We start from the raw sequence: 22,435 nt of genomic DNA, 5'->3' as shown, positions 1-22,435 counted from the left end.
GTCTTACAATTGGGTATCCTTGACGAGGCCTGGCTTTTCCAACGCTAGCTTCCTTTTGCTGATGGCATGGAGAACTTTCTTGCGGGGCCCTAGCTGCATCTGGATGCTCTGCAGATCTTCATCGGAACAAAGGATCAGGCTTTCCAAATCGATGTTTTCGCTCATCAGGATGGGGAGAAATTCGTGGAGATTGTGGGCAACCAGGAAGACCTCAAGGGGTGGAGCTTCTTCTTTGTCCTCGTCCCACCCAACGGCTTCTTCCATCCAGGAAACCTCGGGGTCATCCTCAGGGTCTGAATCGCCAGGTGCCTCCTTGAGTTGAAAGAGCTCCGGAATTTGAAAGGCCCTGTCCTCTTTCTCGGGAAGCAAGGTCTCCGTCTTCTGGCTTCGAAAGACGAGGTTGCCAAGACCTGGGCGGTTGAAAATAGACCTCTGTCCTGACTCCTCCCCTTCTTCAGAAAAGGCGATTTTCTTCTGAAAGCCACACACCAGGTCCTCTAGATCGTTCCCACAAGCTGAACCCATCCTGGCTGTTTCTCCAGCGGAGCCCTCCTCTTCTCCACCATTCCCGGCTGTGCTGTCCTCCTCTTTCTTCTTGCTCCTCAGTTTGAAGGTGTCCTTCAACTGCTTGGGGACGTCACTGAGTGAGCCGCTGGCGAAGAACTGGGACACTTTTGTCCTGGTGGCCGAGTGCTGACTCAGCTGGACGGATCCTTTATTGAACTGCTTGGTCATCTCCAGCTGGTGCTTCTCCTGGCGCTTCTCACACAGGCGGATCTGTCGCTGCACCTCGTGCTGGGCCTGCGCCTTCAGACGGGCGACCCGCTTGGGGTTTTTGATGTTTTGCTCGGTGGCGGCCTTGTCAAGGATCTGGACGCACTGATACTGGCTCCGACTGGCCGCTGCGTCGAGGGGCGAGCGCATGTCGTTGTCCAGGGCGAAAATATTGGCGCCGAAATTGATCAGGAAGGAGACGCAGGGGGTGTGGCCATTCGACGCCGCGTGATGTAGCGGTGTGTTTCCCCAAATGTCGCAGGCGTTTGGGTCACCTCTGAAAGGACACAACAGAGAGGGCTCAGAATCCCGTCATCTTCCTTGACAGCAGCTTTTTTTCCAAACAAGTCCTCTGGATGTACTGGCCTCCCACTCCCATCATCCCCAGGCTAGTTAGCTGGGGATTATAGGGGCTGAAGTGCAACACAGACATAGGTAGTCCTCAGCTTGAGACCACAACGGAGCCCAAAATTTCCATGGCTAAGCCGGGCCGTGGTTAAGTTTGGCCCCATTTTATGACCTTGCTCACCAGAGTTGTTCAGTGCAACGCTGCCGTTATTAAACAAATCACTTGGTCGTTAAAGGAATCTGGCTTCTCCCCCCCCCCCCATTGCCTTCGCTTGTTGGAAGCCAGTGGGGAAGGTTACAAAGTGCAACTGTCATAGGTACATGCCAGTTTCCAAGCACATAAATGTTGATCACATGACCGTGGGGATGCTGTAATGGTCCTAAGAGTGAAAACCAGACATTAAGTCACTTTGTTGTTGTTGTTGTTGCTGTTGTAACTTTGGTCACTACACTAACCGTTATAAGTCGAGGACTGACCACAGGCCAGCAGGTTGGGGATGCTGACACAGAGGCCAGTTTGCAAAGATGATAAGAAAGGACAGGAGCTGATGTCTTATAATGAATATTCTAGGCGGCCATTTTTCCCCTTGCCAAGCAAAACAACTAGCATCTCAAGAAGATAATTCAAAGTGAACACGTTCCCTGATATGCTACATTTTTCAGTGCAGGGGTTTCAGTGCAAGTGGGGATGGGGGGGGGAGAGGGTCCCTGTATCCCTGCGAAAGAACTACGGCAAAGATGCGTAGCTTTCCAAAGAGTTATTCTCCAAAGTCAGAAGTCGGTTTCGCTCTCTTCTTTTGAATTTTAAATCCCGAGGCTTAGAGCAGGTTTTCTTTAGTAATTAGTTCCCATGGGGAAAACGCCAACTGATCATCACTTAAATGGTCTCTTTTTCCCCCCCCCCTCACTCTTCCAAAACAAAACAGGGGCATGTAGCTATTTCTCTCCCTGTTTTATTCTCCTAAGGTGGTGGTTAAGTATCACCTGCCTGGATTCACCCACTCAGTGCAAACTAGTCCTGGTTCCAGTCCTGGTCACCACGATATTAAAAAAAAGATGTTGAGACTTTAGAAATTGTGCAGAGAAGAGCAACAAAGATGATTAGGGGATTGGAGGCTAAAATACATAAGAAGAACAGCTGCAGGAATCGGGTATGTTTAGTTTAATGAAAAGAAGGTCTCGGGGAGACACATTTAGCGCTATTCCAATATTTGAGGTAAAAGGTAAAGGTAAAGGTTCCGCGCTAGTCGTTTCCGACTCTAGGGGCCGGGGCTCATCTCCGTTTCAAAGCCGAAGAAGCCAGTGCTTGTCCGAGGACGTCTCCGTGGTCATGTGGCCGCATGACTAGACGCCAAAGGCGCTCGGAACGCTGTTACCTTCCCACCGGAGTGGTCCCTATTTTTCTACTCGCATTTTTACGTGCTTTCGAACTGCTAGGTTGGCAGAAGCTGGGACGCGTAACAGGCGCTCACTCTGCTACGCGGCACTCATATATTCAAACTATATATTCAAACTATATTTCAGAGGCCCCTACAAACACGAGGGGTGGGTGGGTGTCAAACTTTTTTCCAAAGCACCAAAAGGCAAGAGAAGAAACAATGGTTGGAAACTAGCGAGGAGAGAAGCAACGTAGAACTAAGGAGAAATTTTCCTAAAGCTGAGAACAATGAACCAGTGGAATTTCTTTCCTCCAGACGCTGTGGGTGCTCCATCACTGGAGGCTTTCAAAAGAGACTGGATAATCATTTGTCTGAAATGGTATAGGATCTCCTGCTTGAACAGGGCTTTGGACTAGATCTAACAAGGTCCTTCCAATTCTATTAGTTTATGTTCTATGTTCTAGAACTGTACCCGATTCTCCTTTTGAAACAAATTCCTGGAGGAACCCATAGTTCAACCAATGAATTGGAAAGGAGCCCAAGGCAGCTTCTCTGCCCAGCCCAGCTATAATATGGGTGTCAAACAATTGAACAGTTTAAAGGTCACGTTTATTAGCTGCTGCACACGACAAGCAATTTTTTAAAAAAAGGACACCTTATGTAAAGTGAGCAGGGAATGGCGGTGCTTCCTCTTTCTGTTTGGTGAAGTTCTCACCTCCCTCTTGCGCTTGTTTCCACAAATCCTCGAAGGCTTTTTAACCCCGGACTCTTACGTGCAACCTTGCAAACAGCTTTCCAGACAGGTGAGAATGCCTGCCCATCAGAATGCGAAGGAGAACTTGGGGTTCAGCTATCCAGCATTTGGCCTAGCCTTAGACAGCTAAGCTTCCCCCCCCCACCCCAAGTCTACGAGTTGGTTCACACAACACTTTTCTCAGCCTTATCAGGTCGTCCAGACAGGAAACATGACCAGGCGAGCTAATTTTACTTTTGTCACCCATGAAAAGTAGTCTTTGACTTACAACTATTTGTTTGAACTTAGGAAGGCCCTGAAAAAAGGGGATTTATGATTGATTTCCATTCACCGCCGTTGCAGCATCCCCCAGGGTCCCGGAATCAAAATTCGGAGACTTGGAACCGACTCATATTTAAGACGGTTGCCGCGTCCCGGGGAGGGTGTCACGCGATCCTCTTTGGTAATCCTCTGGTGAGCCAAGTCAATAGGGAAGCCAGATTCACTTCACAACTGTGTTACTAACTTAACAACCGCATTGGTTCGCTTATCACGCTTAGCCTCAACAACTTTATGTCCCAACCCAGCCCATTCGGGACCATGTCACAACTGCTCTCCTTCTGCCCTCCCACCCATCTCAGCTCAGTCCCCAAAACCGGAGAGTTAACTCAGGCCAGTTAACACAGGGCTCTCCAAATTGGGCAACTTTAGGACTTTGTGACTTGAGCTCCCAGAATGCCCCCGCCAGGCAGCCCTCAATGAAGATCTTTAAGCACGGCTGCCTGCCGAATTCTGGGAGCTGAAATCCACAAGTCTTAACGATGGGAAGCTTGGAGAGCCCTGGGTTGGGCACGCTCCTTTTTTCTTCCCCCCGAAGATGATTTTGGGTCGGGGAACCCCCAAGCCTGCCGCCACTCACCCCCTCCTGCAAACGATCTCCAGAGCTTCGACGTTGCCATGGTATGCCACCAGCAGAGTGGGGGTCATGCCGTCCGCATCGGCGGCGTTGAGATCCTTCCGAGTGGCTTCTTTCAGTAATTCCAGGTTGCCGTCCGCAGCTGCTCGGGCGGAAACGAGTGGACATTTTCCTGTCTCTGGTTCGGTTGGTTGTGTGGGTGGGTGGGAGGAGGAGGAAGAGGCCCAAGCCGCCTGCTCAGCCCCGTGTTTCTCCCAAGGCCGTGGCTGCTTACTCCCAGCAGACGGGACTCTTGATGACCTGGCAGATGACGAGGAAATCAAAGGTTATTCCCTGCGATTTATTTGCATAGGACATTTCATCCTCCAGAGAGCAGGCGGGTTGAAAAAAAATAATAATCTTACAGTCTTGGCTGCTGTTTAAAAAAGAAAAAATAAGGGTGTGTGTGCGTGCGCATGCAAGCTTTTGAAGACTTATTTATTTATTCATAAATTTATACGGGCGCCCAATTCACACACAGGCGGCTTACTAGGTGTATGGCATCACCTGGGAGAGCCGGGAACGAGCAGGCTCTGAGTTCTAGTCCCACTCTTGGGCAAGGAGACGGGGATGATTGCAGGAATTTATTTTATTTTCTTTTCTTTGCCTGTCGGGGGTGGTTTGAGAATGCTGGCTGGGGGATTCTGGGAGCTGAAGTCCACTTGTCTTAAAGTTGCCAAGTCTGAAAAACATTGCGCTAAGGTATGGGGGGGGCGGGAATTTGCCTTTCTTTCTTTCTTTCTTTCTTTCTTTCTTTCTTTCTTCTTTCTTTCTTTCTTTCTTTCTTTCTTTCTTTCTTTCTTTCTCTTTCTTTCTTTCTTTCTTTCTTTCTTGCTTTCTTTCTTTCTTTCTTTCTTTCTTTCTTTCTTTCTTTCTTTCTTTCCATCGCCGAGAAAACCCGACGGGAGGATGCCAAATTTAGGACTGAAACCGAACGATAAGAACACGCGACTTGCAAAGGAACGGCCGCGGCTGAAATGCGCGATGCCAGTGACGGCCCGGTCCCTCGGCGCGGTTCCTCGCGAGTAAGTCAGTGGGCTTTCTAGGACCCACCCGAGTCAGCGAAGTCGATCTCCGTGGGATTTTCATCGCAACCCCGCCTGGCCCAGGCTCTACAGGCCCCCCCCGGGGGGGGAATCGGGCTAGATCCGCGTTTGGGAAGCCCCGACTCTTGAGCGCGCAATTTGGAGGGGCTTTCAAGTGAAATGTGAAGGGGTTGCAAGCATGCCTGAGGATCGGAGTTGCGCGTTCGCAAAGTGGTGGCAGATAAAGCAAACCTCGAGGAAGGAAGGAAGGAAGGAAGGGAGGGAGGGAGGGAGGGAGGGAGGGAGGGAAGAGGGAAGGAAGGAAGAAAGGGAGGGAGGGAGGGAGGGAGAGAGAGAAGAGGGAGGGAGGGAGAGAAGAGGGAAGGAAGGAAGAAAGGGAGGGAGGGAGGAAGGAAGGGAGGGAGGGAGAGAAGAGGGAAGGGAGGGAGGGAGGAAGGAAGGGAGGGAAGGAAGGGAGGGAGGGAGGGAAAGAGAGAAGAGGGAAGGAAGGAAGGAAGGAAGGAAGGAAGGAAGGAAGGAAGGAAGGAAGGAAGGATGGAAGGGAGGGAGGGAGGAAGGGAGGGAGGAAGGAAGGAAGGGAGGGAGGGAAGGAGGGAGGGGGAGGGGAGGGGAAGAGGGAGGGAGAGAAGAGGGAAGGGAGAGAGACAAGAGGGAAGGAAGGAAGGAAGGAAGGAAGGAGAAAAGAAAGAAAGAAAGAAAGAAAGAAAGAAAGAAAGAAAGAAAGAAAGAAAGAAAGAAAGAAAGAAAGAAAGAAAGAAAGAAAGAAAGAAAGAAAGAAAGAAAGAAAGAAAGAAAGAAAGAAAGACGCATCCAGCCCAGCCCTGCCCAGCCCTGCCCAGCCCAGCCCAGCCTTAAGAGCAGAACGTGAGAACATTGAGAGTCGGGACCGGCGTTGCGCATGCGCGTTGAAAGCCGGTGCAGGCTATAAAAAACTAATCAGGCGTCGAAGCTGCGAGGCTAAACTTTCGCGGTTTGCTTTGCGCCGGGCGGCGGATAGAATGGGGATGCCTGTGGGTTGGGCGTGTTACAACGCGTGGTAAACTTTTATTAATTCTCCTAGGCGCGGGAAGGGGCAGCCGGTCGTATGAATGCAGTCAAACTGAGTTTCTTTTTTTCTTTTTTCCTTTGCTTTAGGCTCCTCTTTGGCTACTTTCTAGGCAGTATTTTTACCTCCGGAGCGCTCGATTTCCCAGGTAACAGGAGTTTGTTTGTTTGGGATGGGATATTCCAGGAAGTATCTTGGTTCCCCTCTGAAAAGTGTTGGGAACAAACTGGGTTTGTCCCTAAAGCACAGGGGGTCTTTACCATCGTCTGGTTTTCCTGGGCAAAACGTGCAAAACAATGTGCCAATGTGCCATCAATCCTGGTTTATAAACCCTGGCTAATCCCAAATTGAACAAGCCACATGTGCTCTGGGTGCCTTGGGTGAAGCTAGGATGCTAAGCCATGATGTATTGCAATCCAACCAGGGTACAACAGAGATGGGATAAATTGTCAGTTTGTCTTAAATTCCACCTCCCCCCCCTTATTGGTTTGGTATTAATGTAAGGATGCTTTCCAACTTTGGGGGTGGTTAAACCAGAAATTCGTGCTTAGCCTATGATTTAAATGCACTAGGTATGGTTTAGACAGCAACCTGTAGTTCAATTAGCCATGGTTTAGTGTGGTATCAATCTGGCTAGCCCATCGTGTTCTCTGATGTTTTCTTCTGAGCCCTTAAAAGGACCACCAATCATAAATAATACAGAGCAGAAATAGACAATAGATGAGTAGATTTTATTTATTTATATCCTGCCCTTGTTATGTTTAACAAATAACTGTAGCTGAAAATATCTAACACATCTCCTCTTTTCCCCAAAACAACAGCCCTGTGGGGTGGGTTGAGCCCAAAGTCACCCGATTGACTTTCATCCCTAAGGCGAGACTCGTGGTGGTCTGGTTGTCGGCTAAAACTAACCTAGCTGGTTTTCGTGGCTAAGGCAGGACTAGAACTCGCAGCCTCCTGCCTTAACCACCAGGCTAAAGTGGTATAGTGTAGGGTTTCCTGCTTGAGCAGGGGGTTGGACTAGAAGACCTCCAAGGTCCCTTTCCAACTCTGTTACACTGGTAATAGAAAAACAGCAGAGTAACAGAATAACAGAACAACAGCATAAAGGCTTTTGATAATATAGTTCAGGGTTCTTCAAACTTGGCCCTTTTATGACTTGTGGACTTCAACTCCCAGAATTCCTCAGCCAGGCCTGGCTGAGGAATTCTGGGAGTTGAAGTCCACAAGTCATAAAAGGGCCAAGTTTGAAGAACCCTGATATAGATAATATAGAACAGAAATTACCCATGGCTTAATGTGACATCAATCCAGCCCATGAAGTTCTCCTTGCCCTCTTCTTGTCTGAACCCTTAACATGAGGACCAGTGGTATCTCCTGGCATCTTCTGGTGGGTCCGTTCTTCAAGCCAAACAATACTAGTTGATATAGAGCAGAAATAGAAATATTTAGATTGAAGGTTTGGCTTGGAGAACTTTGATCCACGTAAGCTTCATGGTTCATTACCTGCTGAGCAACATCTTCAACACTTTGATCTTGGGGGAAAAATGAAGTCTGTTAGCTAGTTACAGGAAAGTCTTCTCCAGCTGGGGTGACTTGACATGGCTTGCTGGCTGGGGAACTGTGGGAGCTGAAGTCCACAAGTGTTTAGGTTGCGAAGCTTGGATGTCCCTGGTCTAATGGATAAATGTGTCACATGGAGATCTTGTTGTAGGCCAGGGGTAGGCAACCTTGGCTCTTTTATGACTCATGGACTTCAACTCCCAGAATTCCTGAGCCGGCTGGCTCAGGAATTCTGGGAGTTGAAGTCCATGAGTCATAAAAGAGCCAAGGTTGCCTACCCCTGCTGTAAGCAAAGCTCAAACTCTGTGGTCCTACCTTGATCCGTTTTCCAGAGAAGGGATTTCAAGAAAAGGTGGGCATATTATTTTGCGACAGGTACGGTCTCTTGCCAGGATGACCCATGGCGAATTTGGCTGCCAAAGGAAGTTGCCAACTTGAGCTCCTGGGACATAGACATTCTCGGTAGGTTTGATCCCTCTTCAACTATTTTCTCTCTTCAGTTTGAACTGACGCTTTTAGGAAGGGGCCCTGTCTAACCCTTTGGCTGGTTTTTTCTATAGATGGCAGCGGGGATGACATGGAAGACTGTCGTTATCAAATTGACTACGGAAAGCGAGTGTTGATGGTTGGGCACCAGAACTGTACTGAAATGGAGGTATGCCGTTGAGGTAGTCCTCAACCTATTTAGTGATTGTTCGAAATTGCAACAGTGCTGAAAAGAGGTGACTTCTGACCGTTTTTCACACAAACGTTGCCACGTCCCCATGGTCACGTGATTAACATTCAGATGCTTGGCAAGTGACTCATATTTACGACGGTTGCAGTGTCCCAGAGTCACGTGATCTCCTAGAGAAAAAGTTAGTGTCCTCCTAATCATACCCAAGCACTCCGAATTTGTTGGCGATGTCCATTGCTAAGCTTGTAAGCCGCCCTGAGTCTTCGGAGAAGGGCGGGATATAAATGGAATTAAAATAAAAAAATAAAAATAAAAATTTTGCTCTCTTGAGTTCATGGTGACATAACCCTGACCCCACCCGGCACCCGACGTTACTTACAGTAAGTGGGTTTTGAGTTGCAGTTTGGGCACTCGGTTTCTAAAAGGTTTTTATTTTTATTTATTTTATTTTTATTCCATTTATATCCCGCCCTTCTCCGAAGACTCAGGGCGGCTTACAAACTTAGCAGTAGCCTTCATTCTATGTATATGCCTGCTTATTAGGGCTTTCACACACACCCCAAGCGGCATTATTACAAAGTCAGCTTATTGCCCCCAACAATCTGGGTCCTCATTTTACCTACCTCGGAAGGATGGAAGGCTGAGTCAACCTTGAGCCTGGTGGGACTCGAACCTGCACTAATGGCAGGCAGCTGGTGTTACCTAAGGAGGCATTAGCCCACTGCTCCACCAAGGTTTGCCATCACTGGTATAGGGTTTCCTGCCTAAGCAGGGGGTTGGACTAGATGATCTCCAAGGTCTCTTCCAACTCGGTCATTCTGTTAAAAGGCAGAAGAGGAGGTTAAAAAAAAAAGCAAAAGGGGAAAAAAAGAGATGATTTGCAGAGCTGGGCAAAAATTGAAGAGATGAAAACGATGGTGTAACTTTGTGGACCGGCCGAGTGCAAAAACGTAATTTGTTGGGCTTGCGTGAATTGTTAACTCTTCCAGTAAAACAAAGGCTCTGCTCCTGAAATTTCTCTTCAGGAATTCACAGGTTCCTCTAGAAGGGCAATCTTTCTGCCTTTTTTTTCCCCCCTTCCCAGGATAACAAGCAGCGCCTGAGATTTAGGCTACAATTCAACAATACAGAGGGGGTTCGACCCCAGAATGAAACTTACAGTGTCGATTGTGAGACCATCCAGGCTGACGAAGCGTTTTCCGACGACGGCTTCACCAGCGCTACGAACTGCACCAAGAACTCCATGGCAGTAAGTGTGAGGGCAGGGTTGGCTGAGAGGTGCTACAACCTCAGCTCTTTTATGACTCATGGACTTCAACTCCCAGAATTCCTGAGCCAGCATGGCTCAGCTTAGAAACCTCTCTCTTTCCCCTCAGCATGGCTGGCTCAGGAATTCTGGGAGTTGAAGTCCATGAGTCATAAAGCGGTCTAGGCCTAGGCCAGGGGTAGGCACCCTTGGCTCCTTCATGACTCGTGGACTTCAACTCCCAGAATTCCTGAGCCGGCATGGCTCAGCTTGGAAACCTCTCTCTTTCCCCTCAGCATGGCTGGCTCAGGAATTCTGGGAGTTGAAGTCCATGAGTCATAAAGCGGTCTAGGCCTAGGCCAGGGGTAGGCACCCTTGGCTCCTTCATGACTCGTGGACTTCAACTCCCAGAATTCCTGAGCCGGCATGGCTCAGCTTGGAAACCTCTCTCTTTCCCCTCAGCATGGCTGGCTCAGGAATTCTGGGAGTTGAAGTCCATGAGTCATAAAAGAGCCGAGGTTGCCTACCCCTTAACTAGACACACGAGTTTTTTCCTCCTTGTGCCTAATTCCCATGTTCTGTCTTAGGTATATTTACCCATGTAGTATGGCTGTATTGCTTCTATCCTTCTCATCTCTTCTACTACCTTCTCTGATGATGATGATGATGATGATGATGATGATGACTCTCTTATTATGATGATTATTATGTTGTTTTGCATGTAAACAGAGAGCTTCTACACCAGAGACAAAATTCCTTGTGTGTCTAGGCCAGGGGCTCTTCAAACCTGGCCCTTTGATGACTTGCGGACTTCAACTCCCAGAATTCCTCAGGCCAAGTTTGAAGACACCCCACCCCCCGTCTAATCCCACTTGGCCAAATAAAGTCTTCTCTTTCTCTTTCACCATCGTTCCTTCTGCTTTTCCTTCTCATCCACCACCATCCTTCTCCTTCTGCAGCATTCCTCCTCTTTCTCTCTCTTTTTTCTCTCTCCTTTTCTCTTCCACTTCTCCTTATTTTCTATTCTATTTTGTGTTTATTGCATGGCCCATGTCTTCTGTTGCACAGATAGTCCTCTGCTTACAACAGTCCTCATTTAGTGACTGTTCAAACGTTCAACGCGATTATTTTCAAAGCATCGCACTGTTTTGCTATTCATGCTCACATCCAAACATCTTCCACTTATAGGTTACATTCCCAAGGATGATTCCCAGTTTTCGAGATGAACTCACGGTATGTAATCCAACTTTCTCAGGCAAGCTAATTTAATCGCATTTACCAGTAAAATAACACTAGGGGGAAAAAAGTCTATAATTGGCCCACGTGACTGGCTCACACGATAGCAGTGATTTATTTGATTGCGGTAGAGCATGTGGTTTAATCACCGCTATTGACAAACTGCGGTTTAGTTGGGAAAATCTCTCTCCATTATTTTAATTAGACTTGCTGCTGTGTTTTTTAAGACCTTCAAAATGTATGAGTTGGCTGACAGTGAAAGCAGACAAATTAAGTCTTTTTTTATTGCTGTTTGGAGATTTAAGATTTTAGAAGGCGTACATCTGCACAGGTGGAGATTTTTTTCAACATCTCCTTGATCCTCTTAAATAAACATCTTGTTTTTCTTTTAAAAGTGGTGTCCGAATTTGCAGAGCAGATTCTGAAATGTGGTTAGTGCAAACCTGTGGTGGTCCAGCATCTTTCTTAACGTTTTGGTTTTTTTTGTAGGGTGTCCAGCCTGGAATGGCACCTCAAGTGGGGTCTAGAATGGAGTGGATTGTATCAATCGAGCACAATGGCCGGACCCACCATTTGAATCTCAGACAGGCGATTCAACAGGGCTACACGTTCCTTTCCAGTGTCAATGACATCATTATCCATGTCCCGTTTAATGCTAGAGGAGTCACAGTTTACAAGGTGCAAGAAATGAGAAATATAGCCATGGGTGCCAGGAGAGCCTATCCCCCAAATCTGGTGTTAGTTCTCCAAGACTGAGCCTTGGAGAAAATGTTTTATTGTTAATGACTGTGGGATGGATGACAGACAGTCTTTCTTAGTTGAGCAGTGTTTTAGATTAGGCAGCCTAGACATTGATCAATTTTATTCTGTTTGTATCCTGTCCTTATTTCTAAATAATTCCAGCCAGCGAACATACCTAATATTCCTTCCTCCTATTTGTATCCACTACAACAATCCTATGAGGTGGGTTGGGCTGAGAGAGGGACTGGCCCAGAGACTCCCAGGTGGCTTTCATGCCTAAGGTGGGACTAGAACTCACAGTCTCCTGGTGATTGGCCCAGAGACTCCCAGACGGCTTTCATGCCTAAGGTGGGACTAGAACTCACCGTCTCCTGGTGATTGCCCCAGAGACTCCCAGGTGGCTTTCATGGTGGGACTAGAACTCACAATCTCCTGGTGATTGGCCCAGAGTCACCCATCTGGTTTTCATGCCCAATTGCATCAATGCGCTATGAGATAATGGTGATGATATAGTGATGTAGGGGTAAGGCATCCCTTCCCTCTCATGGTTGGAGGAAGTGTCGAGACCTCCGTTGAGATTGGATATTGGCATAAAATGGTTTCCAGAATGTTAAAAAGCATGAAATGTCACTAAATGTCTTACAGCAAGATGGCTATGTGTTATACACAGTCGCTATCAAGCTAACCTATGGGCCTCCAGAGCAGCGTCTGACCCTGGAATCGAGAATGATCTGCGCCCCAGGTGAAAATCTTGTTTCCAACATTCTGCTTCTAAATCTAAATTCTAAATCTCCACAACTTGGAAGAAACATCTTCAATCTTCCCCCTCCCCCACCCCCAAACTTTTCAGGCCCAGCGGTCTGCAATTCAACCCACATGACGATGATTCTCCCAGCTTTCCCAGGAAAATTGACAGCTATCGGTCTGAATGAGAAGAACATTCCTCTACACCAAATTCAAGCCAGTGGCATTGGTGTGGACACCAGAAGAGGCGTGAAGTTGTATATTCCCAAAAGACTTCTAAGCACTCGGGCAAGTTCCTTTGACTGGAGGATGAAAATTCTTGAGGCAAAGGTTGGGGTTGTTGGCTGGCTGGCTGGGGGTCCACAGATCTTAAAGTTGACAAGGTTGGACCCTCCTGATCTAAAGGTACAAGAGCTGGCTGGGGAATCCTGGGAATTGAAGTCCAGAGTTGAATAACAGCGCCCATCTGTTGGTTTACCATCAGTTCTATCCACTCCTCTGTCTGTAAGTTGAAACTCTGATGAAAGCAATGGAATAACAATATCTTTGATTTTCCAGGCCTACAGAGATCATGATTGCTCAGGTTTTCAATTGTATGTCCCATCCTTGATATTGAATTTTGACTACCATGGAGAAATAGCCACCATGGTTAGCTACCCGGAGTGTCCTTGTGAGCAAAATGCACCAATAGGTAAGGAATTTAACATTGCTCTTAAAAAAATAGATCTTCAAATAGAGCCTGTGAAGGTCTAAACATCCTATTGTAGTTATGAACTAACTTCCTTCTGACCGCCCAAATGCAGAGAATATGCATCTGTCTATTGCAACTGACATAAAACTCACACACAACTTGCAGCCTCAATTCACACATTCCCCTGACCAACAAAATGACATGTACTTGGTTCTCCTGTTGCATTTAGACCATTAGCAATTTCCCCCCTCCTTCCCTTCCCCAGTGAAAAAACGAAAGTGAAAACTATAATTTTGGATCTGCTTTGGATGTCGGGGTTTTGTGTTGTAACAACTAAGTGAAGGCTATCTGCATTGAAATACGTTAAATATCTCTGGGGAGATCCATCATAACTCTGAACGGTTATTAAATAAGGACTCTCTGCACTAAAATATGTTCAATATGTCATAAGTCTCTCTGGGGAGGTCCATTGTAAGTTCAAATGGTCAACCAGTGAAAACTATCTGTAGTAAAATATGTTCAGTATGTCATAGCTATCTCTGGGCAGGCCCCTTGTAACATCAACTGGTACAGAGGACCATCTGTACTAAAAAAAAGGGACAAAATCAGATGGACATTGTTGATGTTCCCTAGTTCAGGGGTCCCCAACTCCTGGTCCATGGACCAGTACCAGTCCGTGGTATGCCAGCAACCGGTCCGCGCACACAAGCAAAGTCCCATTCGCGGGATGCAGGCAGCCAACAAAACCACGCACCCTCTGGTCCGCGGAAAAACCTCTCTCCACAGAACCGGTCCCTGGTGCCCAAAAGGTGGGGGACCTCTGCCCTAGTTGGGTAAGGAAACATCTGTCACCAACTAACCAACCTCAAAGAGGACCCCAAACTTCCCCCATTCCAGCCTGAGCTACAGATATTCACTTCCGTTGAACTCGTTGTGGCTTAGCCTGGGGTGAGGCTTAATCCCCAACTTCCTTACAGTCACCGTCTGCACTCAAGACGGACACATGGATTTTGAGATAGCAAGCAGCAGTACGAAGCCCAACTTAAACCTGGATACCCTCCGACTCAGGGACCCAACCTGTGGGCCTGTCTCCTGGTCGGCTTCGAAAGACCGAGTCCACTTCCGTGTACCACTGAATGGTTGCGGGACCACGATGAAGGTGAGTCCCTTCCTGATGTGAACCCTCCATTGGTTCTCCTGCTTCACCGGTACGGGTTTTCCTTGAACTGTGACCTCAGTTGAGCCCCCCCCCCAAAGTTTCGTTGCCGAGGCAAGTGTTGGTTAATTGAGTTTCGCCGCCTTTTACGATCTTCCTTGCCACAAACGGTTAATCACCGCGGGAGTTAAGTTAGTAACACGGTTTTTATATGAAACTGGCTTCCCCGGGGATTTGGCTTGTTGGAAGATGGCCAAGGGGGATCACGTGAGCCCGGGACGCTGCGACCGTCGTCAAAACGAATCGCCAAGTGTCCGAATTTTGATCACGTGTCCGCGGGGTTGCTGCAACGGTCGTCAGTATGAAAAACGGTCGTAGGTCACAAGTGCCGTTGCAACTTCGAATGGTCACTAAGCGAATTGTGGGTGATTTGAGGACTAGTTGCACCCTTTTGCTCTTCCAGGTGGTTGGTGAGAAGGTGGTTTATGAAAACGAAGTGAACTCCTTTTGGCCAGATCAGCCTCCACGCTGGATCTCCAGAGACAGTGATTTCAGGTGAAGCTGGCTTGGCCTTTGGTGTGCAGATGAAAACACCTTCATTTTTTGTTGGTATTTGTGCCTTTCCAATCCATCGCTCCAGTGGGCGATAAAAATTTGATTTTGCCGATCTGCCCACCCTCCATTCAGTAACTTGGGAAGCGACAGACAAAATTGGAATTCCGACTGGATCACACCGTGCAAAGTTCATTGTTTCTAAACCGGTGCAGACAATGCTGATAGAGTTTATGCCATTGACGTAAATTATGTAACATTTATCGATTAATCAGAATAGAGAATAGAGCTGGAAAGGGACCTTGGAGGTCATGTAGTCCAACCCCCTGCCCAGGCAGGAAACCCTACACCATTTCAGACAAATGGCTGTCCAATCTCTTCTTAAAAGCCTCCAGTGATGGAGCACCCACAACTTCTGGAGGCAAGCTGTTCCATTGGTTAATTATTCTCATTGTTAGGAAGTTTCTCCTTAATTTCAGGTTGCTTCTCTCCTTGATTAGTTTCCATCCATCATTTCTTGTCCTGCCTTTAGCTGCTTTGGAGAATAGCTTGACCCCCTCTTGTTTGGGGCAACCCCTCAAATACTGCAAGACTGCTATCAGGTCACCCGTAGACCTTCTTTTCTTTAAACTGGCCATACCCAATTTCTGCAAACATTCTTCATATGTTATGTAGCTATATAATTCTGGATTTAATGAACGTCCTCTCCTGGTTGATTCATGACTAACAGCCCCACCTGCTGCTTAAAAATCGTCCCTTGCTCGATACGTCTGATTTGTAAGTGGCGATTTCTGGAATCAATCCTTCTGCATTTCCCGTTAGGATTATCATTTAATTTTTGTGCTACTGTGTAAATCCTGCATTTGAATGCACGCTAATCTTTTATTGATAGACCCGGCGGCTGGCTTTTATTTAACCCCCTAAGCCGAAATTCAAATTATGACAGAGGGTGATGTGCAAACCCAGTCGCGTAAGAAATAGGCTAACGTTCTTCAAATGCAAGAGGGTAAGAATAATAGAATTAAAGCCAGAGTGGTTTTCATTCTCCCCCCCCCCATGGACTATGAAAAGAGATTCTGCAGATCTGAGTGGGAGGTTAAGAAGAGATCATTTGACTAAGGCAACAGTAGAAGACATGAAACTCTGTATGAATCTTGGCAGGGAAATAAAATCTTTGAATGCGGATAAATGATTCTTCCCTTCCACGGGTATGTTACAGGCAGTCAATAGAATGGAATAGAATTAGAATTAGAAAGAATTAGAATTAGAATTGAGCTGGAAGGGACCTTGGAGGTCTTCTAGTCCAGCCCCCTGCTCAAGCAGGAGAAACTACACCATCTTGGACAGGTGATTGTCTAGTCTTTAAAATCTCCAGTGATGGAACACCCATGATTTCTGGTGGCAAGCTGTTCCACTGGTTGATTGTCTTCACTGTCGGGAAATTTCTCCTTAATTCCAGGTTGCTTCTCTCTTTGGTCAGTTTCCAACCATTGCTTCTCGTCCTTCTCTCTGGTGCTTTGGAGAATAATGTGACCCCCCCTCTTCCTTGTGGTAGCCCCTCAAATACTGGAACTTTGCTATCATGTCTCCCCTATTTCTTCTTTTCTTTAGACTAGCCAAGCCCAAGTCCCCCAGCCGTTCTTCATATGTTTTAGCCTCCAGGCCTTGGATCATCTTAGTTGCTCTTCTCTGAATTTTTTCCAAACTCTCAACCTTGACTCTTCTTCCAGGTTGACCGTGGTTTGTTCATACGAGAGTGCCGATACTTCCTTGAATGTCAAGATAAACACTCTTCCTCCTCCTGATCCTGTAATCAACCAGGGTCCCCTTTCTCTTCTTCTTCTCATTTATCCAGGTGAGAGGTTTTAATCCAGGGCTAGGCGGTGGGAGATATTTTCTTCATGGCAGTTTTACATCTCGTTACATCCAGTGTCTAGAGCAGTGTTTCTCGACCTTGGCAACGTTAAGATAAGTAGGCTTCTCAGTTAACCAGCTCATGGTTGCCCCAAAGGTGCTTTTTCAGGAGGCAACTGGACAAGTGCTTTGGTGGAGCAGTGGGCTAATGCCTCCTTAAGTAACACCAGCTGCCTGCAATTAGTGCAGGTTCGAGTCCCACCAGGCTCAAGGTTGACTCAGCCTTCCATCCTTCCGAGGTAGGTAAAATGAGGACCCAGATTGTTGGGGGCAATTAAGCTGACTTTGTAATAATGCCACTTGGGGGGGGGGCGAAAGCCCTAATAAGCAGGCATATACATAGAATGAAGGCTACTGCTAAGCACATTGATTTGTGCTTCTTAGATTGTAAGCCGCCCTGAGTTCGGAGAAGGGCGGGATATAAATGGGATTAAAAAAACACAACTTCCTTGTTTTTCTTTGAAGACGTTTCGCTTCTCATCCAAGAAGCTTCTTTGGCTCTGACCGGATGGTGGGGAATGGAAGGATTTATATTCCTTGCAAGGTCATTTGCATTCTTTTAGAGAGTTGTTGAGGCCACTTGGAGGTTTACCTGTGTCCTCAGGGTGACCTGAGTGGTGCAAATGGATCTGGAGCCTTCTTGGGACTGTTGAAAGGACTGTGCTGTAGACTGGAGATGATGTCGTATCCCTCCCCTCCGTTGAGAGAGGGCTGTTCGATTGCGAACAGGTGGCCTCAACGACTCTCCAAAAGAAGGCAAATGACCAGCTCTCTGCAAGGAGTATAAATCCTTCCACTCCCTACCAGTCAGTCAGAGCTGAAGAATTTCTTGGATGAGAAGCAAAACGTCTTCAAGGAACAAGAAAGACCCATTGCCTCCTGAAAAAGGACCTTTGGGATAAGTGGACTTTAACTCCCAGAATTTCCCAGCCAGACATGCTGGGAGTTGAAGTCCACATACTTTAAGGTCGCCAAAGTTGAGAAACTCTGATTTAGAGCATTGGATTCGTAGTTCATGAAAATGCTTGCCAGAAGTACCAGCTAACAGAGATCCAATGTATTCGTAGTATCCATCCAATGTATCTGGATGAAGCTCTTTTAAAAATATCCAAAGAAGAATTAAAGTTACACACTTTGCAGTGGTTTCTGTCATTTGCATAATGACATCATTATACAAATGACCTAAATTTACTTCAAATAGACATTTGGGAAGAAAGAAGGGTGCCACAATGGCCTATTAAATTGAAGTCTCATTTGTGTGTGCAATTAACGCACATAAACATAATTACATACATATTGCTGGGTTTTTGGTTTGTTTGTTTTTTTTGCCTTCTTTCTCAACGCGTGCTGTAAAAAGGCTGCCAAACTAGGAAGTCGCAAGTTTAAAAAGCTAAGCTAAAATAGAGCTACCTGTATAATATTTTCCAAGTTGGACACACAAATTTGAAATCCAGTTTTAACTGCCTGGAGCCCATGGGGATTGAAGCAATAGATAAATGGCATGAAATAAAACTTAAAAAAAAACATGCTGAGATGTTAGAGCATGCACAGTCTTATTGTGCTGAGATAACCCAGGAGCAAACACAGTAAACAGTGATTTGTATTAAATGGTGGTTCATATTACACTATCATACACCAGGAACAATGTACATACACATGCTAGTAGAGCAGGATCCAACAAACTACAGTTACAGCAGGAAACAGAAGAGAGAGAACACAGCAGCAGAGCCTACCTTTTATACAAAGGCTCTTAAAGGGACCCAGACCTTGCTGAGTCATTCCAAACAATACATCATACATCTCACATTAAACAAGCTGGCTAGCTGTTCAGTTATTAGCTTGCACATCAGAGAAATGGAGAAAAAGAGGATTTTAGATGCATGGAACAACCAAATTCCTCGGCTGAAGCACTGAGGAGTTTTCAACTGGGTTTAAAGATGCTGGAATACCAAGTGGCGACCTGGAAGCAAAATCTTCACGCGATTGAACGGGTGGTGTGAATGCTGGCAACCTGGTCAAGAAATAGTGGCTCCAGATAGGGTTTCTTGTTTTACAGATCAGTCCTATGCAGTTCCTTACACAGATGACCAGTATCCAATTGTGAAATACCTGCGACAGCCCATTTTCCTGGAGGTTCAAGTGCTAAACCGAAATGATCCAAACATCCATGTAATGCTGGAGAACTGCTGGGCTACCCCGTCCTTAGAGCCTGCTGCTTTGCCGCGTTGGAACATTGTAGTTGATGGGTAAGTGGCCTTTATTTTCTTTATTTGTATTCATGCCCTTATTTGTATCCTGCCTTTATTATTATTTTTTTACAAAACAACTGCTATTTGTAAACATATCCAGCACACTTTCCTCCTCCTGGTTCCCCCACAAAAACAACAACCTTGTGAGGTGGGTTGGGCTGAAAGAGAGGGGACCTCACCCGAAGTCACCCAGCTTTTATGCCTAAGGTGGGTCTAGAACTCACCATCTCCTGGTGATTGGCCCAAAGTCACTCAACTGCTTTTCATGGCTTAGGAAGAACTAGAACTCACAGTCCCCCAGTTTTTAGCCTGGTGTCTTAACCACTAGACTAAGCGGGCACTCTGGGCAAGCTTTATGTTGTCTAAAGGCAGGCATTGCATTTCTACCTGATTCAGTGAAGGAAGACTAGCAGTGTGCGCCTTTGTGGAGTCTGTTGTACAAACCTTGTGCAAAAAGCTTGCGTTAAATTGTGGAACCACAGATTATGCAGCTCTTGTTTGTGATAATACAGCCGGTCTCTGCAAACAGCACCTATTTTATTTTATTTTTTATTTGCAAAAATATACTGCTCTACTGCAGATTTTCCAAAAAAAGAGACAAATGAGCATTTTATTAAGGCTGATTTGCTTCTTTCCACAGGTGCGAATATGAACTTGACAATTACAAAACCGTCTTCCATCCAGTTGGTCCGGCGGTCAGTTACGCTAATTTCCGCCAAAGGTTTGAAGTGAAGGCATTCGCTTTTGTCTCCGATGGCAAAGCTTTGTCCAACTGGGTGAGTTGCCCCTGAAAATCCTTGCAAGATTGATTTCTGCCTGCCGGAACTCGAGCAGTAATTGGGAAATTGCTGTTGTAATTTAACTCGCCCATAGAGAAGCCCCAATTCTTCTACGTGTGGGTCCCCAGACTTCTCTCTCCCACTTCTAGCAGATTCATTCGCACGATTGCTGAAAACGACTAACGGAATTTGCTGTGCTTTTACAGCAGAAAAATTGAATACAGGTAGTCCTCCATTTATAATCGTCCGTTTAGCGGCCAAAGTTACAAAGGCACTGGGAAAAGTGACTTATGACCGTTTCCCCACACTTATCAACCGTGGCAGCATCCCCGGGGTTCGCGTGATCAAAGCTCGGATGCTTGGTGACTGACTCATATTTATGACGGTTGCAGCATCCCGGGGTCACGTGACACCCCCTTTTTAGACCACCTGACAAGCAAAGTCCATGGGGAAAGCCAGATTCACTTAACAGCCAGGTTACTAACTGAACAACCGCAGTGGTTCACTTAATGACTGTGGCAAGAAAGGCCATAAAATGTGGCAAAACTCATTGAACAGCTGCCTCACTCAGGAACGGAAATTTTGCTGCTCGGCTGTGGTTAAGTTGAGGACTACCTGTATAGCAGTTAGCGAATTATTTGTTCAGCTTTATTCTTTGGGAGGGGAGCTGCGTAAATTTATTGTAAATGTGGAGTACCCCTGCTCTGTCTTTTCCTTCTTAGTTGATCCACAGGAGCTGGTGGGCTGACAACTCTCCTTCCCTCTACTCTAGGTGTATTTCCATTGCAGTGTTATCATCTGTGATAGACAACGTCCAGATTCTCCTCTGTGTTCCTCTGGATGTCCTCGTCTTTCCAGGAAACGCCGAGGTAAGGGGGTTCATCCTGAAAGGGCCTCGTTGAGATAAAAGCCAAAAATGGAAGGGACACATAAGAAGAATCAAATGTACGGCTAAGCTAGTGCGTCCTGATTTCTTAGTGTTTCTCAACCTTGGCCACTTTAAAATATGTGGACTTCAGCTCCCAGAATACCCCAGCCAGCATGGTAGTGGCGGATATTTCTCTGCTAAGGCGCAAAGAAAAAAAAATATCTGCTGAGAACTCCATGTGGTGTCAGGAAGGGCAGCCAGCCAGTAAATGCTCAGTTCCATCCAGTAGTCCCGGCTCTTTCCTGAATTAAGGGATTACAGGGTCATAAAAGTAAGAGAGAGAGAGAGATGGAGAGATGGATGGATGGATGGATGGATAGATAGATAGATAGATGGAGAGATGGAGAGATGGATGGAGATATATATATATATATATATATATATATATATATATATAGAGAGAGAGAGAGAGAGAGAGAGAGAGAGAGAGAGAGAGAGAGGGGGAGAGAGAGAGATGGATGGAGAGATGGAGAGAGAGAGAGAGAGAGATGGATGGATGGATGGATGGATGGATGGATGGATGGATGGAGAGACGGATGGATAAATAGATAGATGCCAAACCCCAGAATCCCTAAGAATTCTGGGGGATGAAGTCCCATCATACTAAAAGGTGATTTTTTTTGGGGGGGGGGTGGGGGTGGGTTGAGTAGTCTTAAGCAACCAAACATAATTTTGTGCCTGCAGAAGAAGCAACGGAAAAGAGTGCAATTGTGACTCTGCCGCACGCTGTCATTTTGGTACCGGAGGAGCAATTTAAGATGCAAGGTAGGTACTTAATTATGGTAGCCATTGTGGGAAGAGTCTGTTCAGGGTTCGGGTGCCCTCGGGGCCAAGTTAGGCAAACACAGCAGTGGGCACAAGCCGCCGTGTCGAAAGTCAAAAAGCAGAGAAGGGTTGAATGAGACGAATTCCACCACTGGAGGCTTTTAAGGCTGCACAGCCATTTCTCTGGAATGGTGCAGGGTCTCCTGCCTGGGCAGGGGGTTGGACTAGATGACCTCCGAGGTCCCTTCCAACTTTCCCGTTCTATTTATTATTCACAGGTCCCTTTGCCGTGATATCTAGAAGTCAAGCTATTCATCTTCTCACCTCTTTTTTTTTTCTTTTTGGTATCCTTCCTTAGGCCAGCCGAAATTGAGCGTCGAGATGTGGATTACCATTTCTTTGATAACGGCCTTTGCCATTTTGGCACTGGTTTTTGTGGTCCTGCTTTTGTTGTTCCGAAGGCGGAAAGGATCAGGCTCGATCAATTGAATAAAAAGATCCCTCAATTACCAGGATGTGTGGGCGAAATTATTATCTCCCGAAGCCGTAACGCGGTGGCTGGCTGGTAACTTTTCATGCTGTGTGAATCCATCCCTTTATGGCTTCCTAAACCAGGAAGGAAAGAAACCTGGGTTAGCAATGGGTTAAGAACCAGAGCGACCAGGCTTTCGGAATTTGGTGGATTGCACGCTTCTTTTTCTTCTTTTGGAGTATACTTCTCTTGCTACGCTCTTAATTCTCTAAGATAAATTCCTACTTAACAATCACTCTTAAATAGCTTCTTCCAAGGCTTGAGTTTCCCCTCCTACGTTGGCAAAAAGCAGCTATTTGATCTGGGGCCAAAGCAGGATAGTTTGCTTTCCTGGAGCTTAATGAGGAAGTTTTTGAATGATCTTATGTCTCTTGTGTGTGTGT

The 22,435-nt window shown here is 46.5% G+C and overlaps 2 protein-coding genes across 2 annotated transcripts; one reads left to right on the top strand and one right to left on the bottom strand.

Annotated features, from left to right (window-relative positions):
* Positions 1–3: 3 nt before the first annotated feature.
* On the bottom strand, positions 4–4,318 carry ANKS4B (ankyrin repeat and sterile alpha motif domain containing 4B; the record flags this gene model as incomplete). Its single annotated transcript, XM_083372480.1, is given in 3 exon segments — positions 4–1,051; positions 4,154–4,299; positions 4,301–4,318. Coding segments are annotated over 3 exon segments (1,212 nt in total).
* Positions 4,319–6,094: 1,776 nt separating this feature from the next.
* ZP2 (zona pellucida glycoprotein 2) lies at positions 6,095–22,009 on the top strand (the record flags this gene model as incomplete). Its single annotated transcript, XM_083372793.1, has 17 exons — positions 6,095–6,428; positions 8,219–8,305; positions 8,404–8,498; positions 9,604–9,768; positions 10,954–10,998; positions 11,491–11,679; positions 12,388–12,484; positions 12,593–12,774; positions 13,045–13,177; positions 14,155–14,336; positions 14,797–14,888; positions 16,616–16,740; positions 18,856–19,045; positions 19,689–19,824; positions 20,600–20,696; positions 21,440–21,520; positions 21,879–22,009. Exons 1-17 carry the CDS (start codon positions 6,320–6,322, stop codon positions 22,007–22,009), a joined length of 2,136 nt encoding a protein of 711 aa, XP_083228919.1. The 5' UTR covers positions 6,095–6,319.
* Between the last annotated feature and the right edge of the window lie 426 nt (positions 22,010–22,435).

Source organism: Vipera ursinii (genome assembly GCF_947247035.1).
Source record: "Vipera ursinii genome assembly, chromosome: 13".
Taxonomy (NCBI): Eukaryota; Metazoa; Chordata; class Lepidosauria; order Squamata; family Viperidae; genus Vipera; species Vipera ursinii.
The sequence above is the reverse complement of the archived record's forward strand: the minus strand, read 5'-3'. Positions and strand labels throughout refer to the sequence as shown.